The 20,421-nt window shown below is 51.1% G+C and overlaps 1 protein-coding gene across 5 annotated transcripts in view; it reads left to right on the top strand.

The window, feature by feature from the left end:
• The window catches only part of ITSN1 (intersectin 1), a 113,238-nt gene that overhangs the window by 8,036 nt on the left and 84,781 nt on the right, over positions 1-20,421 (top strand). For all 5 annotated transcript variants that reach the window (XM_059840197.1, XM_059840198.1, XM_059840199.1 and 2 more), the window contains exon 2: positions 19,646-19,705. In XM_059840197.1, coding sequence (XP_059696180.1) covers positions 19,678-19,705 — 28 coding nt within the window. In that variant the 5' untranslated portion in view covers positions 19,646-19,677. The remainder of the gene's footprint in view (positions 1-19,645; positions 19,706-20,421) is intronic.

Genomic DNA, 20,421 nt, shown 5'->3' on the forward strand with positions numbered 1-20,421 from the left:
CCCTGAGGCTGGAAAAGCCCTCCCAGCCCAGGGAGTCCCAGCTGTGCCCAGAGCCCTCCTTGTCCCCTGCCCAGAGCTCTGAGTGCCACCTCCAGGGGATGCCTGCAGGGATGGGGACTCCAAAGCTCCCCGGGCAGCTCTTTCCAATGTTAATGTGTTTGTGCTGTGCTTCTTGGTCAAACTGCAGCCAAACTCTTGAGATTTCAGTTGGAGAATTCAGAATTTCTCAGGTGTACTGGTGGGATCTGAGCTGGTTTCACTCTGCTCCCGCTTATCTCTCATGACAGACTTTGGAGTCCTTGCTGAGAGAGGAGGAGAAGGAGGAGAGCTGCAGGACTGAAAGGAGTAGGGATCTGTAGGATTGCTTTTTCCTTGCTGGATTCCCCACTCACTTGGAGGCAGGGTGGCAGAGCTGGGAGGCAGGGAGGCAGAGCTGGAGCTGGAGCTGGGAGGCAGAGCTGGAGCTGGAGCTGGGAGGCAGAGCTGGAGCTGGAGCTGGGAGGCAGAGCTGGAGCTGGAGCTGGGAGGCAGAGCTGGAGCTGGAGCTGGGAGGCAGAGCTGGAGCTGGAGTTGGGAGGCAGAGCTGGAGCTGGAGCTGGGAGGCAGAGCTGGAGCTGGAGCTGGGAGGCAGAGCTGGAGCTGGAGCTGGGAGGCAGAGCTGGAGCTGGAGCTGGGAGGCAGAGCTGGAGCTGGGAGGCAGAGCTGGAGCTGGAGCTGGGAGGCAGAGCTGGAGCTGGGAGGCAGAGCTGGAGCTGGAGCTGGGAGGCAGAGCTGGAGCTGGAGCTGGAGCTGGGAGGCAGAGCTGGAGCTGGAGTTGGGAGGCAGAGCTGGAGCTGGAGTTGGGAGGCAGAGCTGGAGCTGGAGCTGGGAGGCAGAGCTGGAGCTCTGACCTTTCAGTGCCTTGGCTCGTGCTGGTGCTGGGCTGGCAGAGCTGAGCGAGTTCCAGGGATGACATGTTAGCTGGAAGCTCAGCCTCACAGGCTGCACTCTATTCAGCTGCACTCATTGCTCGGTGGCTCTGCTGGTGGCTGAATAATAAACTTTGTCCCCATTGTGTCTTGGGGGGGTTTTGAGGACTTTGGTGGAAATAAAAGGCCAGGAGGATTTTTTGATGGGTGATAAAATTGCTGCAATCAGTGATCATGTGAAGAATCAGAAATAATGTTGCATTTTTTCCTGCTCTCTGTGCTTCAACCAGGAAAATGTTTCTCTGTAGTTCCAAGGAAATCAGGCCATCCTGCTGGAGTGGCTCAATTCCTAGGGTTTCTAGAATCTGTTATGGTAATGCCAAGTTCCGGCTTTCCCTGGATTACCTTGATGCAATCCTGGATTAAACCACCTGGGCTTTGCTAGGGAAAACAAAGCACAGTCTGGCTGGGGCAGGGCAGCAGCTACGTGTGTGCTGGGAATATAATCATGTGAATCTCTTCAGTTGTCATGTTAAAATGAGACATTCTGCTTGGGAAGTTTGAACCAGTGACAGAAATTGAGTCCTCATCTTTAAAACACCCCCTTCAAAATCCTGCCAGCATTATGAATGAAAAATGCTGACTCAGTCCAGCTTTGTGCACTGAAATGACACCCAGGGAACTTGAGCACTGAAATTCTGTTGACACCTCGTTTCTTTTTGTGGGCAGGTTTATTGTGCTTTGCTATCCTTTCCCAGCTTCAGAAGGGGGGTGGGGGGGAAGAGGAAAGGGGAGAAATACATAAATACTTATTAAAAAAAAGTCTTCGAATCCTCCCCAGAAACTCCTATGTGCAATTCCTCTCCATCTGAGGTAGCTTTTAGCTGGAGAGGTTTGGAAAGGCAGTAAATACAAGGGCAGAAGGCTGCAGGTGACCTGGATACAGCAGGATGCAGCTTCCCAGGCTGGCTTGGCTCTGATGAACGCGTTTAATGTGACACCAGCACTGTACCAGCCATGGACAAGGGGCTGCCCTGGCTTTTCTGGCAGTCCCTGAATGGATTGGGAGGGACCTCAGAGCCCACCCAGTGCCACCCCTGCCGTGGCAGGGACACCTCCCACTGTGCCAGGCTGCTCCAGCCCCAGTGTCCAGCCTGGCCTTGGGCACTGCCAGGGATCCAGGGGCAGCCCCAGCTGCTCTGGGCACCCTGGGCCAGTTCTCCAGGACTTCTGTGAAGGAGCTGAGATCCTGGGAGGAGCCAGGCTCTGGAGCTGGGGAGGGGAGCTGGGAAAACAGCAGGTGAGCAGAGCTAACCAAAGGGGGAAATGGAATCCATCTCAGCTGAGGAACTTTGCAGTTCCCAGAGAGGCATGGAGTGACAGGACAAAGGGGAATGGCTTTTAGAGGAAGGAGAGGAGGGTGTGATGGGATCTTGGCAATGAGGAATTGCTCCCTGGCAGCGTGGGCAGGCCCTGGATCCCTGGCAGTGCCCAAGGCCAGGTTGGACACTGGGGCTTGGAGCAGCCTGGCAAGGTGGGTGAGCTTTAAGGTCCCTCTCAACCCAAACCATCCTGTGATTTCAAACATTTACCTGTTGAGTTCTGTTGATATCCCTGTACAGTATTATGAAAGCAGGTGAATACATCCTACCAATAATTCCATCTTGCATTAGCTTGGCTTTGTCTCTCATTAAAGATTAAAAACTTTCTATTTAAATCTTCACAGAATAAACAAGCCTTGTTGTGATAGAAGGAAGGAGAGCTGTTACCTAGTTAGGTGGTTTCCACCTCTCTTTTGATTTGTAGACTTCTAAAATAAGCATTCCAAAGATGTGCACTTGGGCTGATGTGTGTGAGCCTAAAACTAGACTTGATTTTCCTTATTTTTACAAGTTACATGTAGGTTTGCTGTTTTGTCTTTGAGCTATTGGAAAGCACAACCATGAATTCTCAGGGTGTTTTGTTCTTGTTTTGCTGAGAAAAATGCTTCAACTGAGGTGCTTGTTGGCCTGCAGGAGGGAGGTTGGGTCTTTTTATGGCTCTGCATGTCAGGAAACCTAAAGCAGGAGTGGCTTCATCTAAACATGGTGAGAGCCAGATCCCTGCATTGTTCTGGGAGCTTACAGGACCCAGATTACAGACAGAGAACCCCCAAATCCCTGGGGTGGCACAGCCCTCCCAGCCCAGGGAGTGCCAGCTGTGCCCCATGGCCACCTTGTGCCCAGCCCAGAGCACTCAGTGCCACCTCCAGGGCACACCTGCAGGGATGGGCACTGCAGAGCTCCCTGGGCAGCCCCTGCCAAGGCCTGAGCACCCTTTCCATGGGCAAATTCCTGCTGCTGGCCAAGCTGAGCCTGCCCTGGCCCAGCCTGAGGCCGTTCCCTCTGCTCCTGTCCCTGTGCCCTGGCAGCAGAGCCCGACCCCCCCGGCTGTCCCCTCCTGGCAGGGACTTGTGCAGAGCCACAAGGGCCCCCTGAGCCTCCTTTGCTCCAGGCTCAGCCCCTTCCCAGCTCCCTCAGGAATTCTCCAGCCCCTTCCCAGCTCCCTCAGGAATTCTCCAGCCCCTTCCCAGCTCCCTCAGGAATTCTCCAGCCCCTCCAGCTCCCTTCCCTGCCCTGGACACGCTCCAGCCCCTCCAGGGCTCTCTTGCTGAGGCTCATGTGTGGTTGCCACTGTAGAGCTGGTGTGTTATGTGACTGCTTCACCTCCCCAGAAGGTTCCCTGATGAACTCTTCCAAGGGACATGGAAATATTAGTAAAGTTGGCCTGTGGTGGGGGGAGTGTAACCAGTGTGGAAAAGTCTCATGGAAATGCTGCTCCCAAGGAGAGAGGCTGCTGGAGTTGTGTCCTGGCAGATTAACAAAGGGGGCACACCTGGGTGTCTGTTTATCTGCTCCTGCTTATCAGATTTGTTCTCAACTGCCTGAGTTCTGTACAGAACTCAGATTTACGCTGTGTTTTGGATCACAGCAGTGACCAGAGTTTTCTCCTCCCACTAGGAATAGGCTAAATTAGTTGGGAAAGTATTTGGCATTTGTATCCAATTTGTTCTGTTTGAAAAATATCTCCACAGCTGGTTGCTATAGAACCATTATATTCCTTCCAGATTCCATGGTTAGTGTTGGATACAGTGGGGAAGTTCTTGGCAAGGTAACTGAAAAAATGTGTGAAGTTCTTTGTCCCTGGGGACGGTGCTGGCTTAGTGCCTCCGTGCAGGACTCCTTTATTCCTGGCTTTCAATGGCTGGCAGGAGCAGTGCTGGTGGATCTCTGACCTCTGGCACTGTGGATCTGGTTACTCATATTTTTGGCCAAGCTGTTACATTTTAATGTTATGGCTTTTTTTTTTCTTATTCCCTTAGATCTCTGTGTATCTGTTCAGTCTGTCCAGTCTAGAGAGAAGCATTTAAAAAATGAGGTTTCTGTGAGTTTATTATGGGTCTAAACACTGAACTTTGCATTGAAATCAAATTAAATCTCACTTGCAACCATGAGATCCTGCTTGGAACATCCATGGTTCCCCCTCAGGCTTTTTGAGCTTTTTGCTGTGTGTGGGTTTTTTTTCATAATGCTTAATTCACACGTGATTTCTGTGTGTTACTGGGGCTTGATGCTCTGCAACTGCTGTTTGCCAAAGCAGATCAATTCTTCTGTCACACAGAGTGTGTTCCAGGGTTCCATTGAAAGCAGCCTGAAACCCAGGATGTGGGCAGGGTGCTTCATGCCCTTCATGCTGTATCCCTGCAGGATTTCTTTGGAATGTTCTCTCCAGGCTTTGGGGGAAGCCACATGTGGTGTTTGCCTGTTCAGGCAGGTGTGTTTGGATGTGTCTTAATATTCTGCATGTTTTATTTAGAAGTGGTCTAACAGCTTCCTGAGCTGCCAGCAATGAAAGACTCTCCAAATTCTGAAGCAGATGAGCAAAGCACAAAGCTGAGTTCTCTGGTAGCCCAATTTGGGCTGCTGGCCCTGGGTGCCCAGAGCAGCTGGGGCTGCCCCTGGATCCCTGGCAGTGCCAGGGTTGGACATTGGGGCTGGAGCACCTGGCACAGTGGGAAGTGTCCCTGCCACGGCAGGGGTGGGATGGGATGAGTTTTGAGGTCCCTCCCAACACAGTCCTTCTGGGATTCCTTCTGAGATTCTGGGATTTCTGGCCTCAGCTCTGCCATGCCTGTGTTTCAGGAACTTTTGCCTCCTTTTCCATGGTGGTTGTTGGGAATCTCCCCAGAATTCCCTGACAGGTTCTCGTGCACGTTGTCCTGAGGTGTTGCATTTCCTCCTCAGCCTGCAAGATTTGCTCTGTTGCTCAGTTTCTTTGCCTCATTCCAACCTGATTCTCCCAACTTGTACCTCCAGTTCCTGGAGGATTTTAACAGTGCTCTGACCCTGTCCTGGCTGCTGGCTGCCAGGATTTGGGAGGCCCCTGCAAGCCCTCGTTTGGGGCTCTTAAACAGGAACCTTTCAGAAGGCTGAGGGAATGAGCTCAAGATTGGAAGATGCTGATTTTTCTGCTGGGCCCAATTCAAAAATCTTTCTCCTTTGTTCATGTCCTGAAGGAACAAGAGGTGCTGCTTGGGGTTTTTTTCCTCCCTTCTTTCTGCTCCTCGAGCATTCCAATTCCCAGCTGTCCAAGCAATCATTAAAAGGGCCATAGACAAACATATACCCCAATACTTGTGTTACTCCTTCATTTGTCCTCATTTCATTGAAATAATTAGTGAGATTCTTCAGGGCTGGAAGCCATGAGCTGTTGCCATATAGAGCTCCAGCAGCTTGAAAGTTGTCATGGATAATGTTTGCTGGAGAACTACAAATAAAAGGGGAAAAGAACAGAAGTGTGAGGGTAAATGGCCTCTTCAGTGTAGAGTGAGGGCATCTCTTGCTGGGGACCTTAGCTGAGGATTATTTGCTGCTGCTGTTTGCTCCTTTAAACATGTGAAGTGGCTTTTTTTTTTTTTTTTTCTGGACTTTTTCTTGTGTAATTTGGGGTTTCCTGCCTGAAAGTTGCACTGGTCCAGCTGAACATTTGGAGGAGTGCTGAGTGCTTGGGCTCTCAAACTGTCAGCAGCAGCATTTAATCAGATGAGAACTGAGGCATATTCATGTAGTTTTATCTCTACAGGTACTTAATTATTCATTTCTGTGAGAAAGCAAAGCGGATCTGATGTGATAAGTGCTCCATGGGGCCTGGTCTGGCTGGTCACAGCTTGGGGGCTGAACTTATCACCTGGAGAATGCTGTGGATCATCCTTGGCATGTTCAGTGCCTCTGTTGGTTCAGCATTAGGAAAGTACCAAGTGCTGCACTTGGGTTGGGGCAACCAATCATCCCAACCAGGATCAGTCCAGGCTGGGATGAGCAGAGGGAGCAGCCCTGGGAGAGCTGGGCCTGCCCCAGCCCAGAGCCCCCTGTGCCCTGGGCTGAGCCCCCAGCTGGGATCAGGAGAGGGATTGGGATTGTGTCCCTGTGCCCCTCAGGTGATTTCCCACCTGCAGAGCTGCCCCAGCCCTGGAGGAGCTGGAGCTGCTGCAGAGAGCCCAGAGGAGGCTCCAGGATGGGCAGAGGGCTGGAGCAGCTCTGCTGGGAGGAAAGGCTGGCACAGCTGGCATTGCTCACCTGCACAGGAGAAGCTTTGGGCTGAGCTCAGGGTGGCCTTGCAGGGCCTGGAGGAGCCCCAGGAAAGCTGGAGAGAGACAATTCCCAGGGGATGCAGGGACAGCACCCAGGGAATGGCTCCCAGTGCCAGAGGGCAGGGCTGGGTGGGATCTTGGCAATGAGGAATTGTTCCCTGGCAGGGTGGGCAGGCCCTGGCCCAGGGTGCCCAGAGCAGCTGGGGCTGCCCCTGGATCCCTGGCAGTGCCCAAGGCCAGGCTGGACACTGGGGCTGGAGCAGCCTGGGACAGTGGGAGGTGTCCCTGCTCAGGTGCAGAAGGATGAGTTTAAGGTCCTTTCCAAACCATTCTCTGGTTCTGTGTATTAATTTTCCTGGCGTCATTGGTGGTTGAGTTTCCTTTCCCCAAAGGGGGACAAGTTAGTTTTGAGGCAAAAATTCAGATTCCTTCCTCTGCAAGCAGCCAGCTCTTCACCCCAGCAAGTTCATTTTGGGTTTTCTCTTCACTTCAAGCACCAGTAAACACCTGTGGTACTTTCCAGGAGAATTGGCAACTTCACTGTTGATTTTGAGAAAGGCTTTTTTGACTGATGAAGGTTTGATTGTAAGTGCTTCAGTATGGGTGGTTTTGAATAGTTGAAATATTGACAACCTAATTTTTCCTGTAAAATATCTTTAGGTTGCACTTCTGTAGCCAAGTGACTGCCATAAACTCTGGCCTGCTGTTTCAGAAGGTAATGATTGATGAAGTTGTAGATTCATCATTAGAATGCCAGTTTTCATTTTGAGCTCTCAACTCAGAAGGTAAATAGCCAGAAATGTATTTTTAGTGTGCAGAGGTTATTTTGGAGATGCTGGCAGTTGCCAGCTCGTGGAGAATGCTGTGCTGGAGCCAGGAGCTGAGCAGTTCCTGCTGACTGCAGTGCCTGCTGGGAGAGCCTCTGCTCCTCACGCTGTTCCCAGCCCTGCTGGGGACTTGGTTTGGTGCTGCAGCAAGTGGCCCTGGAGCCGTGTCCTGTTGGAGTCACAAGGCTGCTGCCATGTTCAATTGCCCCTCTTTTTAATGAGCCAGATGGAGAAATAAAGGAATCCTGGTCCACAGTCAGGAGTGGCAGTGCTTCTGAAATCACCTGGATGGATTGGGATTGTCTAGTTTAATCCACTGCTGCAAGTATGAGCTATAAATTGTGCCACTTGTTCCTCCTGTGCTATAAATTGTACAAACCTTTCATATCTGTCATTGTCAGGCACTGATCTCTGCTCCCTGTGAGCAGGAACAGCACCTGAGGGAACAGCTCGAGTCTGGGCTCGAGATCAGGAAAAGGTTCTCTCCAAACTGCTGTCAAGGCAAGTCAGACCCTAAAGGAAACTTCTGTCTTCAGATCATTGTTCTGTGGTGGGTGTAGCACCTTCTTCTGAGCAGGTTTGATCTCTGCCCAGAGGTGTGAATCTGGGAAAGCTCAGCCTTTGGCAGGTTTGACTGGAGTGCTGTAAGAGCTGTGGGAGTTGGGGGGAGGAAAGGGATGAGTTGTGTTTATACCATGGAGTTGCTGTATCCTGCCCTTCCTGCTCTTCATCATTCCTTGGCTCTCTTCTCCCTGACCTCTCTTTACTGTGTTTCATCTCTTCACTTACCTTTTTTCTCTCCTTACCTTTGCTGAGGAAGCATCCTGGCTTGGATGAGCCCCAGTGTGTCCAGCAGGAGCAGGGCAGGGATTGTCCCTCTGTGCTGGCTCGGAGAGGTCCCTCGAGGGCTGGGTCCAGTTCTGCTCCTGCAGGAGAGCCCTGGAGGGGCTGGAGCGTGTCCAGGGCAGGGAAGGGAGCTGGGAAGGGGCTGGAGAATTCCTGAGGGAGCTGGGAAGGGGCTGGAGAATTCCTGAGGGAGCTGGGAAGGGGCTGAGCCTGGAGCAGAGGAGGCTCAGGGGGCCCTTGTGGCTCTGCACAAGTCCCTGCCAGGAGGGGACAGCCGGGGGGGTCGGGCTCTGCTGCCAGGGCACAGGGACAGGAGCAGAGGGAACGGCCTCAGGCTGGGCCAGGGCAGGCTCAGCTTGGCCAGCAGCAGGAATTTGCCCATGGAAAGGGTGCTCAGGCCTTGGCAGGGGCTGCCCAGGGAGCTCTGCAGTGCCCATCCCTGCAGGTGTCCCCTGGAGGTGGCACTGAGTGCTCTGGGCTGGGCACAAGGTGGCCATGGGGCACAGCTGGCACTCCCTGGGCTGGGAGGGCTGTGCCAGCCCCAGGGATTTGGGGATTCTCTGTGGGGATGCAGAGTTCAGGGTGGCTCTGTAGGAACCAAGCTGCTGCCAGCACACAGTGCCAGTGAGCAGGGATCAGGCTGTGACATCCCAGGAGAACAATTTGTGGGTGTACTTGGGCACTGATTATCAGGCAGCATGTTAAAAACTTGCAAATGTGAGGGTTTTAAGGAGGAGGTTGGTTGTCACAGCTGCCTTGGCTTTCTTCTGGAATCAAACTTGAAAGGTTTTTTAGATCTATTATGCTGGGAAATCAGCATCATGTTACAGTTTTGCAGTTGGATTTTTTTCCCAGTGCAAGGCTGCCCCACAACCTTGTAGCACATTTTCCTGATTACAGGGAACAGCAAACCAGTCAGCTTTTGAAGTACCCACAGGGGAGAAATTTGTGAGCTACAGTAAACAAACCTCCCCATGGCACAGATTTGTGACTTACAGTAAATAAACCATTAGCACTAACAACAGCCTTAATGTTCTTATCCTCTTGCAGGAAAGGAATTTTTATCCTGGAAAGACGTATTAAAGCATTTCAGGACAGGAAAATTACTCTTTGCAGTGTTATTAACTGTCCAGACTTCCTGGCTCATTTAGAGAAGGATCATAACAAAGTTTTCAGAGCCAGCATGGAAAATGCCTGTGCACATGGTGCTTCTACCCCAGCCTGCATCCTTCCATCCTCCAGAGCAGCTCCAGGTACTTAGATAGTGAGGATGAGCATCTCTTCCCTAACTCTTTGATACTTTTTTTTTTTTTAAAAAGACCCTGTCTTCCATATCTGGATTTTTCCTTGGAGTTCTTGGCTTTGTGTGCATGTTCTTGTTGTGTCTCCAGCACGGCCTGAAATGATTCCCAGCCCTTGGCAGAAGTGCAGAGTAGCTGGAACTTGGGGTCACTTGGAGCCACCCTCAGTGGTTCAGTGCTGCTCTGTGGGGCAGAGCTAGAGCTGAAATCTGGCTGTTCTTCCAATAAACTCTTGCCTTGAGCTGTGGCTTTGTGTAGAGACAAACCTGAACCTCACTCTCTGTTTGATTTGGGGAAATCTTGTTCCATAAATCCTTACCCCTCAAGTCCAGTGAAATACATGGGAAGTCTTCCCTTGTTTTGTGTCTGTTTTGCTCATTTCTTTGCTGTGTCTGAACTTGACATTATTACCACCGGTAATGCATCCAGCAGGATTATTGCTGGCCTTGTGTCTCAGCATTGGAAGGGAGCAGGGTTGGATGGGGTACTGGGAGAAATCCTTCCCTGGCAGGGTGGGCAGGCCCTGGCCCAGGGTGCCCAGAGCAGCTGGGGCTGCCCCTGGATCCCTGGCAGTGCCCAAGGCCAGGCTGGACACTGGGGCTGGAGCAGCCTGGCACAGTGGGAGGTGTCCCTGCCCAGGTGCAATGGGATGAGCTTTGAGATCCTTCCCAAACCAAAACATTCAGTGATTCCTTTACCCAAGCCAGGGGCTGAAATTTTTCCAGTTGTTGTTGAGATGCAGGAACCTGGTTTAAGTGGAACTGCTGGGAAAGCACAGTTGTCACCTGGAAAGAAAGCTTGGCACATGCCCTTACACAACTTCTTTTTGTGCCATTTGAATGTACTTGCAGTCAATAATTTATTTAATCTAGAAATAGGATTTTTGAGTTGGATTGTGCCTTTTAAAATATATGTGTGTTTGTTCTATATGTATTTATAGTTTGTTTTTCATCTTGCAGACTGTTGGTTTTCTCCCTTATCCCATTACATGTATCACTTGCCTGGTTTTGTGGTCACACCTGGGATGGTTTTGCTCTTGTGTGAAAACTGGTTTTAAGCATTTTGAAGGAATTGATCTCATGGAACAGGAAACCCTTGCTTTGGGATAGTCCCTGTCTCATGCAGTGAAGCCCTTTTTGCTTCATTTCCTTAGAGAGTGCTTAAGGATATTTTAAATAGGAGACAGGAGCTCTAGCAGTGGAACTTTACCATGTTTAATTCCTTGTTTAGGCTTTATGTGAGAGTCCCTGACCCTCCCTGTGAGCTGGTGCCTGCTCAGCCCCCTTGGCAGTGCAAGGAAATCCCTTGATTTTACAAATGCCCAAGGGCCTGTCCTGTCCCAGGAAGTTTCTCTGTCTGCTGTCCAACATTTGCATTTCTTCCCTGTAAAGCTGCTGTTTCTTGTCTGCTGGACCCTTTCTCTTCCTGGCCACCTGTGATCAACCAGTGTTGGAGCAGCAGGGCTCAGTGTGCCCAGAAGGAGGGTGAATGACAGCCTGGTCTGAATGCCTCAGGTAAAGCCTGTTTGTGCATCTGAAGAGCTCCTTGGTCCTGCAGGGGTTGAGAAGACAGAGCTTGGAAGAAATCCAGAGCCCAGTGTCCTTGGGTGGGAGAGAGGAGCTGCCCCAGGCAGTGGTGATGTGGGCTGACACAGCTCCTGAGATGCTGATAAGAGCTGGTAGATGCTGAATAATTCTCCTATGAAATGACTGGTTTGAAGATCTGCTTCCCAGATCTGCACCAGCAGAGCCCTGCACTTATGTAACTGGGAGAGTTCAGGAGAGCAGCTGCTTGCAGGGGACAGAGTGACCTCCCTGAGTCCTTCAGGGGACAGAGCCTTTGCTTTCATCACCAGCTGCAGCCTCTCCCTGCCCTGCCAGACCTTTTATCTGCTGGATGTGCCTTGGAGGAGGGGACAGGGAATGGACTGCACATCCTGAACTCCCTGACTCAACACTTGCGCTGACTCAGGGCTTTTTCTTCCTTCCTACCCTTCCCCCAGCAGAGCTGTTACTTAGTGGCAGAGATGGGGAAGGTGAAGTGAAACAACTCAAGAATAGCTGATTTTCTTTTTTTTTTTTCATTGTCCCCATTTCAAAGGGTCAGCTCTAAAGTTGAGACAAGCATGTGGGTTTTCACAGCATAGCTATGTGGGATTAGGTCAGGCCTACAAGTGATTAAATCTTGGGCTGGAAGGCACCACTGCTGTCCAAGCCAGACTTAACAGCTCTGACCTATTCCTTTGGCTGCCCTAATTCCTTTAAAGACATCCAGCTGGATTGACACATGGCAGATTGTGTCATGGGCATCTGTAGGAAAGGGAGGGAAGAAGTTTATCAGCCACTTCCCAGAGTATTTCCATGATCTTCTGGACTTGGATGTGCTGCAGCTGTGTCCCCCTTGCTACAGGAGGTGGCCTTAGGTGGGTGGAATAGGTTGAGTTGATGCAGGAGTAAGGAAAGGGATAATCTGCAAAAAGCCATGTAATTATTTCTTCTCTAACCCAGCTGGGGTGGTTCTTGCAGAGGCAGTAACTGAAGGAACGAGGTTCTTTGTGGTGAGAGATCAGAATGTGGTTGGGGGGAAATGCCCCCAGAAGTGATCCAGGGCTGCACTGGGCTCTCGAAGCAGCTGTGCTCTGCCCTCTGAAAGCTGGAGTTAAACAGTTAAGGGTGGCCAGGTTAAAAGTGTGCTGTGACTCTCAGACTCCTCTTGGATTAATGTACTCCATCAAATGAGGATAAAGCTGGCACTGAGGGGGTACAGAGCACTCAGACTCAGCCAAGGCTGGACTCCAGGCTTTGGCCACTTCTCTTTTGTTCCAAGAGTCTCCTGAGTGCCATTGCTTAGGGGTCCTGGAGCCATGGACTCAGCTGGATGAACAGCTTGGAAATAAAGACTGACTGTCTTCAGTTTATGGGATGGAAATACCAGAACCCATCTGCTTTACCTGCTTCTCTTGGTATTCATGGAGTCACCTGATGGGTGAGGTTGGGAGGGACCACAGTGGGTCCCTGGTGCCACCTCCCTGCTCCAGCAGGGCCATCCCAGAGCAGAGGGCACAGGGCTGGGTCCAGGTGGCTCTGGAGTGTGCCCGGGAGGAGACTCCAGCCCCTCTCTGGGCTCTGCTCCAGCTGGGCACTGCCCAGGGCAGAAGTTGTGCCTGCTGGGCAGGGGAATTGCTGGGCTCAGCCCCTGCCCGTGGCTCTGGGGCCATGGCTGGGCCTGGAGCAGAGCCTGGGCTGCTCTGACCTCTGCACACAGGGACAGACACAGGGACAGACAGGAACAGACAGGGCTGAGGCCCCTCTCAGCTGTGGTTCCTCTCCAGGCTGAGCAGCCCCAGCTCCCCCAGGCTCTCCAGGGCACGGTGGGGCTCCAGGCCCTTGCTCAGCTCTGCTGGATCTGCTCTGGGAGCTCCAGGTCTGTCAGACCAAACAGACTGTGAGATCCAAGGCACACAACACTCACATCCAGCAGGGTATCCTGCACTTTCTTGTCCTCCTTTCCAGATCATTTTTGAAGTTAGTGTCAGGATGCTATTAAGGTTGTTGTAGGTGTGCAAGTATTCCCAACTTCCTAATTCTTGTCTTGCAGATTGTTGGGTTCAGTACTTGTTTCAAAGGAGGGGGAGTCAGAAATTGCCCACTGCCATTGTGTTAATGAGGGGTTTTGACACACTCCCCCAAAGAAATGGAGCAAACAGGTCACTGCTGCACCTGTGTCAGGAAAGGCAACTTAAAAAGCAAACACAATGTAGCACTAAGAAACTCCTGGAATTCCTGCTTTACCAGGTCTGGTGGTTCTGAATGAAGCCAACAGCTCTTAAACTGAAAATAAAACAAGATACTTATTTCTTATTAAGGGGTTTAGGAGCAGTTGAGTGATACACTGGCTTTTCACTGTGTTAAATCTTTTAAAATGAGAGTCAGTCACCTCTTGAGAAGGGTGCTGCAATCCAGGCACAGTTCAGTTGGGCCTGGAGTTGCTGGAGGAGCCCATGTGGGAGAGATCCTGGGATTCCCGGGGCTGGCACAGCCCTGCCAGCCCAGGGAGTGCCAGCTGTGCCCCATGGCCACCTTGTGCCCAGCCCAGAGCACTCAGTGCCACCTCCAGGGGACACCTGCAGGGATGGGCACTGCAGAGCTCCCTGGGCAGCCCCTGCCAAGGCCTGAGCACCCTTTCCATGGGCAAATTCCTGCTGCTGGCCAAGCTGAGCCTGCCCTGGCCCAGCCTGAGGCCATTCCCTCTGCTCCTGTCCCTGTCCCCTCTGGCTGTCCCTCCTGCCAGGCAGATGATCTTTAAGGTCCCTCCCAGCCCATTCCATGTTTCTGGGATGCAGAGGTGACTTCTCAGCAGTTTGATCATTGCCACAGCTGTTGAAAAACATCTGCAGTAGGGAGGTGCTTTGTTATCTGTTCTGGGTGCTGGGTACAAAACAGAAGAAATGGCAGGACTTGACATTTGCGAAGGTTTTTACTTTGTCAGTCATTGCTGTAGGGAACAGAAACCCTGGAAAGTTTTGGAAAGTGGTGACTGAGTTAAAATCTGATCTCCAAAGAGCAAGGATCAGAATTCCCTGAATGTCTTAAACTGCTTTTGTTTCCAACATTGATCCAAACTTCCCAGGCTTTACTAAAACTCTGGGTCCCTTGACTGCTCCTGGTCCAGAGGCTTTCCCATGGAACATCTGCAAGCTCCAAACACTGCTGTCAGCCTGGGACACTCATGGGATTGTCCTGCTTGGGGGGATTTTGTTGTCATTTGAAGTTCTTGGAGGATGTTGGGACTTTATCTGGTTGGGTTTGTCTTTTTTTTTTTTTTTTTTTTTTTCCTGTGGGAGGAGGAAGGTTACTGATAAGTGGCCTCAGGAATTAATTCTGGCATTCAGATCAAGAATTATCTCCTGAGGAATTGTTTAGGAATAGAAATGCTGGGTTGCATTTTAGGGAAAACAAAAGCATGATCTTTCTTGTGTGAAACGTGTCTGTATAAAGACAGAGCACTGAAATAGCTCAATTATTCTTAATTTATATCTCCTGTGGCTTTATTGCAGTTTTCTCTGTAAACATGGCCTCAGCAGAGCACAGATAACTTTAAATAGAAAGTCTAATAAAGTTCTGAGCCATATTTTTAAAGTCCATACAAAATACACTGTGAAAGGAATTTTCATATTTGTCTGACTCCTATGAATGAATGTTTTTACTGGCATTATCTGCAACCTGCTCATTTTTTCGAGGTAAAAGCTTTAAACATCAGTACTTAAAGTTAGATATGGTCTGGGGTTTTATATATATGGAGTTGTTCTCTACATGGTTCAGGTTTACCTTTATGTGAACAACTTGTAGGGTTACAGCTAGGTTATATATATATTATAATATATAATCTATATATATTTATATATATATATGTAAACACTGCTTGTGTATAGAGTATTGGTTTATGAGAAGAAGTAACTTGGAGTGAGGATCAAGAATTGAATTATTTCTGAGCTTAGCTACAGCAGTGTGAGGTGGAAGAGAGAGAGCCCTAAGAGCTGAGCTGGCTGGGCAGGGCCTTGTCTCCCTCACTCAGAGCTGGGGGTTAGCAAATGTTTCTCATTAGTGTCTGTAAGATCATTGTGCAGGTGATAAAGTCCCATTTGGAGCTAATATCAAAGTGGTGCTGCTGGAGTGTTGCTGGTGTTTGTTGTTCACGTTCCACCCCTGGGCCAGGGGACACCTCATCATCCCCAGGCCAGGCACGGGGAAAGGCTCCTTGTGCTCTGAGCTCCGTGGGATGGATGAGGAGCTTGTGGAGTTTCCTCTGGTGGAAGGACAAGGAAAGGGGTGGCACTGGATGGGCTTTAAGGTCCCTCCCAGCCCACACCATTCCACAGTTCTGTGGTTGCACTCCCAGGCTTTTTGGGCTTTCCAGAAAGCCTCAGAAGCCAGGAGATGTTCAGTGCAACTGGAACAGCTTTCACAACCAGGGGCCTTTCAGCCAGCCCAGAGCAGCACAGGCCAACGACCCCGAGCAGGGGGAAATCACAGAGAGCAGCTGTGGAGTGGTCCTGTGGGCATTTCCCATGATTGATCTCCTGCAATGTCATTGATCTGTCACTGCTGTCCCTGACCTGGGAACACCAACACACTCCAGTGCCCCACAGACCTGCCAGGAGGGGACAGCCGGGGGGGTCGGGCTCTGCTGCCAGGGCACAGGGACAGGAGCAGAGGGAACGGCCTCAGGCTGGGCCAGGGCAGGCTCAGCTTGGCCAGCAGCAGGAATTTGCCCATGGAAAGGGTGCTCAGGCCTTGGCAGGGGCTGCCCAGGGAGCTCTGCAGTGCCCATCCCTGCAGGTGTCCCCTGGAGGTGGCACTGAGTGCTCTGGTCTGGGCACAGGGTGGCCATGGGGCACAGCTGGCACTCCCTGGGCTGGGAGGGCTCTGCCAGCCCCAGGGATCCTCTGGCCTTGGTGGGGAGAGGACCTGTGGGGTGGCTGCTCTTGGCACCACCCTGGGAATTGAAAGCTGGAATATTTTCCTTTTGTGGAGGGTTGGGAGGTACAGAACTTGTGACTGACCCCAGTGCTCAGTGGTTTATAGCCTGTGGATGAGATGTGGCTCTCTGCTGTTCAGGGAAGATGGGATTTATGTAGGAAGGAGGTGTTTAATGTTGGATTGGTTTGGCAAATCCCAGTGCAGCCCTGGCTTAAGCTCTTTTTTGACAGCCAAAGGTGAGCAGCTCAAAGTTCCTTGTTGTGTTCTCTAGAAGAAGGATAAAGTATCAGCTGCATCTCCTGCCTCCTGTGCAGAATACACCCTTTGAGGCACTCTTGGTTTCATTGCTGGTGTGGGAGCTCTGGGCTGCCTTCCCCAGGGAGCTGTGTGTGATCCCCTGACTGTGCAGTTGTGCTTCCCCTGCTTGTCTCCCCTTCTTCCTGTTTGAATCATTCCTGAACTCATTGGTCAGCAGCAATTGAATTTATCAGAATTCAAAAAATTGCTGAGGTATCCAGGTTTTTACAAATCTCAGTGGTTTAGTGAAATCACAGCTTTCCTGAAGGGAAGGGATGGCACAGAGCTCAGCTTATCCAGCCTGGATTTCTGGCAGCTCTCTGGGCATTTGGTTCCTTCATGGTTTGTGTTTTATCTCACTGTGGGTTCTTTCTTGGGGATGCTGGGAAAGCCATGGAAGGCAGAGGAGTGGAGTGAGTGCTGCTGTGCAGCTGGTAGAGACTGGAGAATGTGGAAGGCACATCTAAACAACTGGTTATTGCTTCAAAATAAGGTTGGAAATTGAGATGTCAGTTCTGGGCCCTCACTGCAGTGAAGACCTTGAGGGGCTGAAGCTTCTCCAGGAAGGGAATGGAGCTGGGAAGGGGCTGGAGAATTCCTGAGGGAGCTGGGAAGGGGCTGGAGAATTCCTGAGGGAGCTGGGAAGGGGCTGGAGAATTCCTGAGGGAGCTGGGAAGGGGCTGGAGAATTCCTGAGGGAGCTGGGAAGGGGCTGAGCCTGGAGCAGAGGAGGCTCAGGGGGCCCTTGTGGCTCTGCACAAGTCCCTGCCAGGAGGGGACAGCCGGGGGGGTCAGGCTCTGCTGCCAGGGCACAGGGACAGGAGCAGAGGGAACGGCCTCAGGCTGGGCCAGGGCAGGCTCAGCTTGGCCAGCAGCAGGAATTTGCCCATGGAAAGGGGGCTCAGGCCTTGGCAGGGGCTGCCCAGGGAGCTCTGCAGTGCCCATCCCTGCAGGTGTCCCCTGGAGGTGGCACTGAGTGCTCTGGGCTGGGCACAAGGTGGCCATGGGGCACAGCTGGCACTCCCTGGGCTGGGAGGGATCCTGTGCTGGATTTTTTGCTTTGCAATACAGGTATATGATATTTTATAATATAACAACTGTGTCAGATGTTTTTGGGGATAAAGAATACCTGTTCTCCATCCCTGAGCCCTTCAACCCCAAAAACAGGATCTCAGAGGACTTTGGGTCAGGATAGACTCAAAAGACCACCTGGTCCAGCCTTTGGAGAGAGGCCTGGGGCCCTGGTGTCACCCCAGGCATGCACAGTGAAACCTGTGCTTATGGAGCTCAGGTGAGCCATCAGCAATGAACAGCAAACTCCAGCATATTCCAGTCAGCAGGGATTTGCCTTTCCCTCACTTTGCTTCCCTGGCTCTCTGTCTGCACTCAGCTTTGCTTTGGGTTTCAGCCTCTCACATTTTAACACAGCTCTCTGCTCCTGCTCTCCGTTCCCCCAGCTGGCTTTGGTTTTTTTCTCACTTTATTCTTTTTTTTTTCTTCCCTCTGGAAGTTCTCTGGAATAGTTTCTGCTTTCCTTGGCATCCAGCACGGGCTGGTGTTCAGCCTTCCCACTCCCTCTCTTCCCCCTGTGTTCAAGGTGAAGGGGAGTCAATTCCTGTGGAATCCTGGCAGGCTGTGGAGGAGGCTCTTCCCTGAAGGGCTGAGCCTGTAAATGCTCTGCTGCTTCCCCTTGTGCTGAAAAGGAACAGATAATATGGAAACTGCCTGGGCTCTGAGAAGGGGGACTTCAAGGACTTCTGCTTTTAGGTTTTCCTGCTTTTTTTCTCTCTTTTTTTTTTCTTTTTCTTTCTTTTTTTTTTTTTTTTTTTTTTTTGTGTGTGTGGTTTTATTGGCTTTTTTTGATGGGTTTTTTGGGCTTTTTTTCTTGGTTTGTGTTTTTTTTTTCTTTAGTTTGGTTTTGTTTTAGTTTTCTTTTTGCTTGTTTGGGTTTTTTTTTTCCTCCTCTTTTGTCCCCCCTCCTTTTTTCCTCTTTTTTTTTTCTTTTTTTTTTTCCCCTCAAGGTTTCCTTGCAGTCACAAAACCCAGCAGCATCACTGAGTTCTTTCCCAGAGCAGAGAACAATAAGCAAACAGGCAAAGATAAAAGTGCTGATCTTTCAACACTTCAGGAATGCTTCTGGGAGAGCCCCACAGCTCAGGGAGCTGCTCTGAACCCTTGGATCTCTGCACCTCGAGTTTGAAACTTTTGGGATAACCCTTGGGAGCAGCATCAGCTGCCTTCCCTGGCCTGGGGCACAGGGCTTTGGGGTCACGTGCTTGGCCAAATCAGGAGGAAAAAGAGTCAGGATTGTGTCCATGGTTCCCCAAATTCCAACTGCTGGGGAGCCTGGCTGGCAGAAGTGCCAGGGCTTTGTGCAGGGACATCTGGGAGGGGATACAGAGGAGGTTCCCAAGTTGGAAGCCAGAGGAGAATGTGGGAAGTGTGAAAGGGGGATGGGCAGGGGAGCAAACGGGAATTCAGACAAAAGGAAATTGTTGGTGCAAGTGAATGCCCTTTCTTAGGGATATTGATAAATTTCTGCTGCTGTTCAGGCAGCCTAAATGATTCTCCTGATTCTGTTCCCCTCTGCCTTTCTGCTGTTGCCTGGAAGACACGAGTGGAATCTCACAGGACAAGAGGCCATGGCTCATTGTTGTGCTGGCCATTGTCCCCTGGCTCAGGCAGCTCATGTCAGCCTTTGTGTGCAGCAAGAAAAATGGTTTTCCTTCTCTGTGTCAGATGAAATTTGGAGCCTGTGTGGTGCCTTTGTTGGCAGAGCCAGTGGTGCTCTCCTGGAGGCTCCCCTGCCCTCCCTCTGCACCATGGGCCCTTGGTGCTCCTCAGGGCTGGGGCTGGGGACGCAGCAGGACATGGAGTTGAAGCTCCATGTATCCATGAATTTAATTGAAGGCAGGAATAAAAACCAGGTCACTGATGGTGGGCTGCAGCAGTTGGAAATGGAGCCAGTTCCCCTCCTAGGCAGGAGCAGGGGTTGTGACACTCAGGAGAGTCATGGAGCCTGCAGCAGCATCCCTGGGGTGGGACTGAGCTCTGCCCTCACTCCATCTCTGCCTATTTATAAATAAATCCTTATTCATAACTACAGGCTGGTTTTGAGGCCATTCTTCAAGCAGAATGAGATGTGGCTGTTTGCTGGTAGGAAGGTGCCCTCATAGATGCACAGGGATGTGCAAAAATGAGACACTGAGTTTTGTAAGTCCCAGTTGGTGTGGGAAGTATTGATACAATCCTGCTTCCTCACTGCCTTTTTTTTTTTTCCTGTAGTAATTAATCATACAGAAAATATTTGGAAATAGAAGATACTGTGTTGAATATCTGATTTTTTTTTTCTTTTCCAGGCATCTATTAACAAGCTAAAAGTGACAGAACCATGGCTCAGTTTCCAACACCTTTTGGGGGTAAGTGGTTTCTGCTGTGTTCTGAGCTGTTCCTGTGTGCAAAAACTTGGCATAAACGTGTTCCTTTCCAAGGGTTTTCTCTAGGGAAGAGTTTGTGCATCTCTCTGAGCTGAGAGTTCCTGGGCTTGGTGGTGCCTTGGCAGACACCTCCCAGCCAAGAGTCCAGAGGCCTGGGTGCTGCATCCATCCCTTCCAGCCCAGCCTCTGTCCCTGCAGGGCACAGCCAGGCACAGCCAGGCCACTCAGGCACTGGGGCACCCCCTCATTCTGCTCCACCTGCACTGGAGAGGTGCAGATGCTTTTTCCTTTCAGGCTTCCTGGACTTGGTAGTTGCTGAAAGCTCCAGCAGATGCCTTGGGTGGTATCACTGCCAGTTTTCCCTTGTCCCATCACTCACATTTAGGTTAGAACAAAAGTAACACATTTTTTATCCCTTCATTTACAACAGGGGAAGTTGCAGCATCTGGAAATGGAGTGAAAAGTCCAGGATGGGCCCTGGCAGTGCAGTAGGGACAGGATTTTTTGCTATTCCCATGAAATCACAGAATCCCAGACTGGGCTGGACTGGGATGCTCATCCCATCCCACCCCTGCCACGGGGACACCTCCCACTGTGCCAGGCTGCTCCAGCCTGGCCTTGGGCACTGCCAGGGATCCAGGGGCAGCCCCAGCTGCTCTGGGCACCCTGGGCCAGGGCCTGCCCACCCTGCCAGGGAA

The sequence above is a fragment of the Haemorhous mexicanus genome, chromosome 2 (genome assembly GCF_027477595.1).
Source record: "Haemorhous mexicanus isolate bHaeMex1 chromosome 2, bHaeMex1.pri, whole genome shotgun sequence".
NCBI classification, from domain to species: Eukaryota; Metazoa; Chordata; class Aves; order Passeriformes; family Fringillidae; genus Haemorhous; species Haemorhous mexicanus.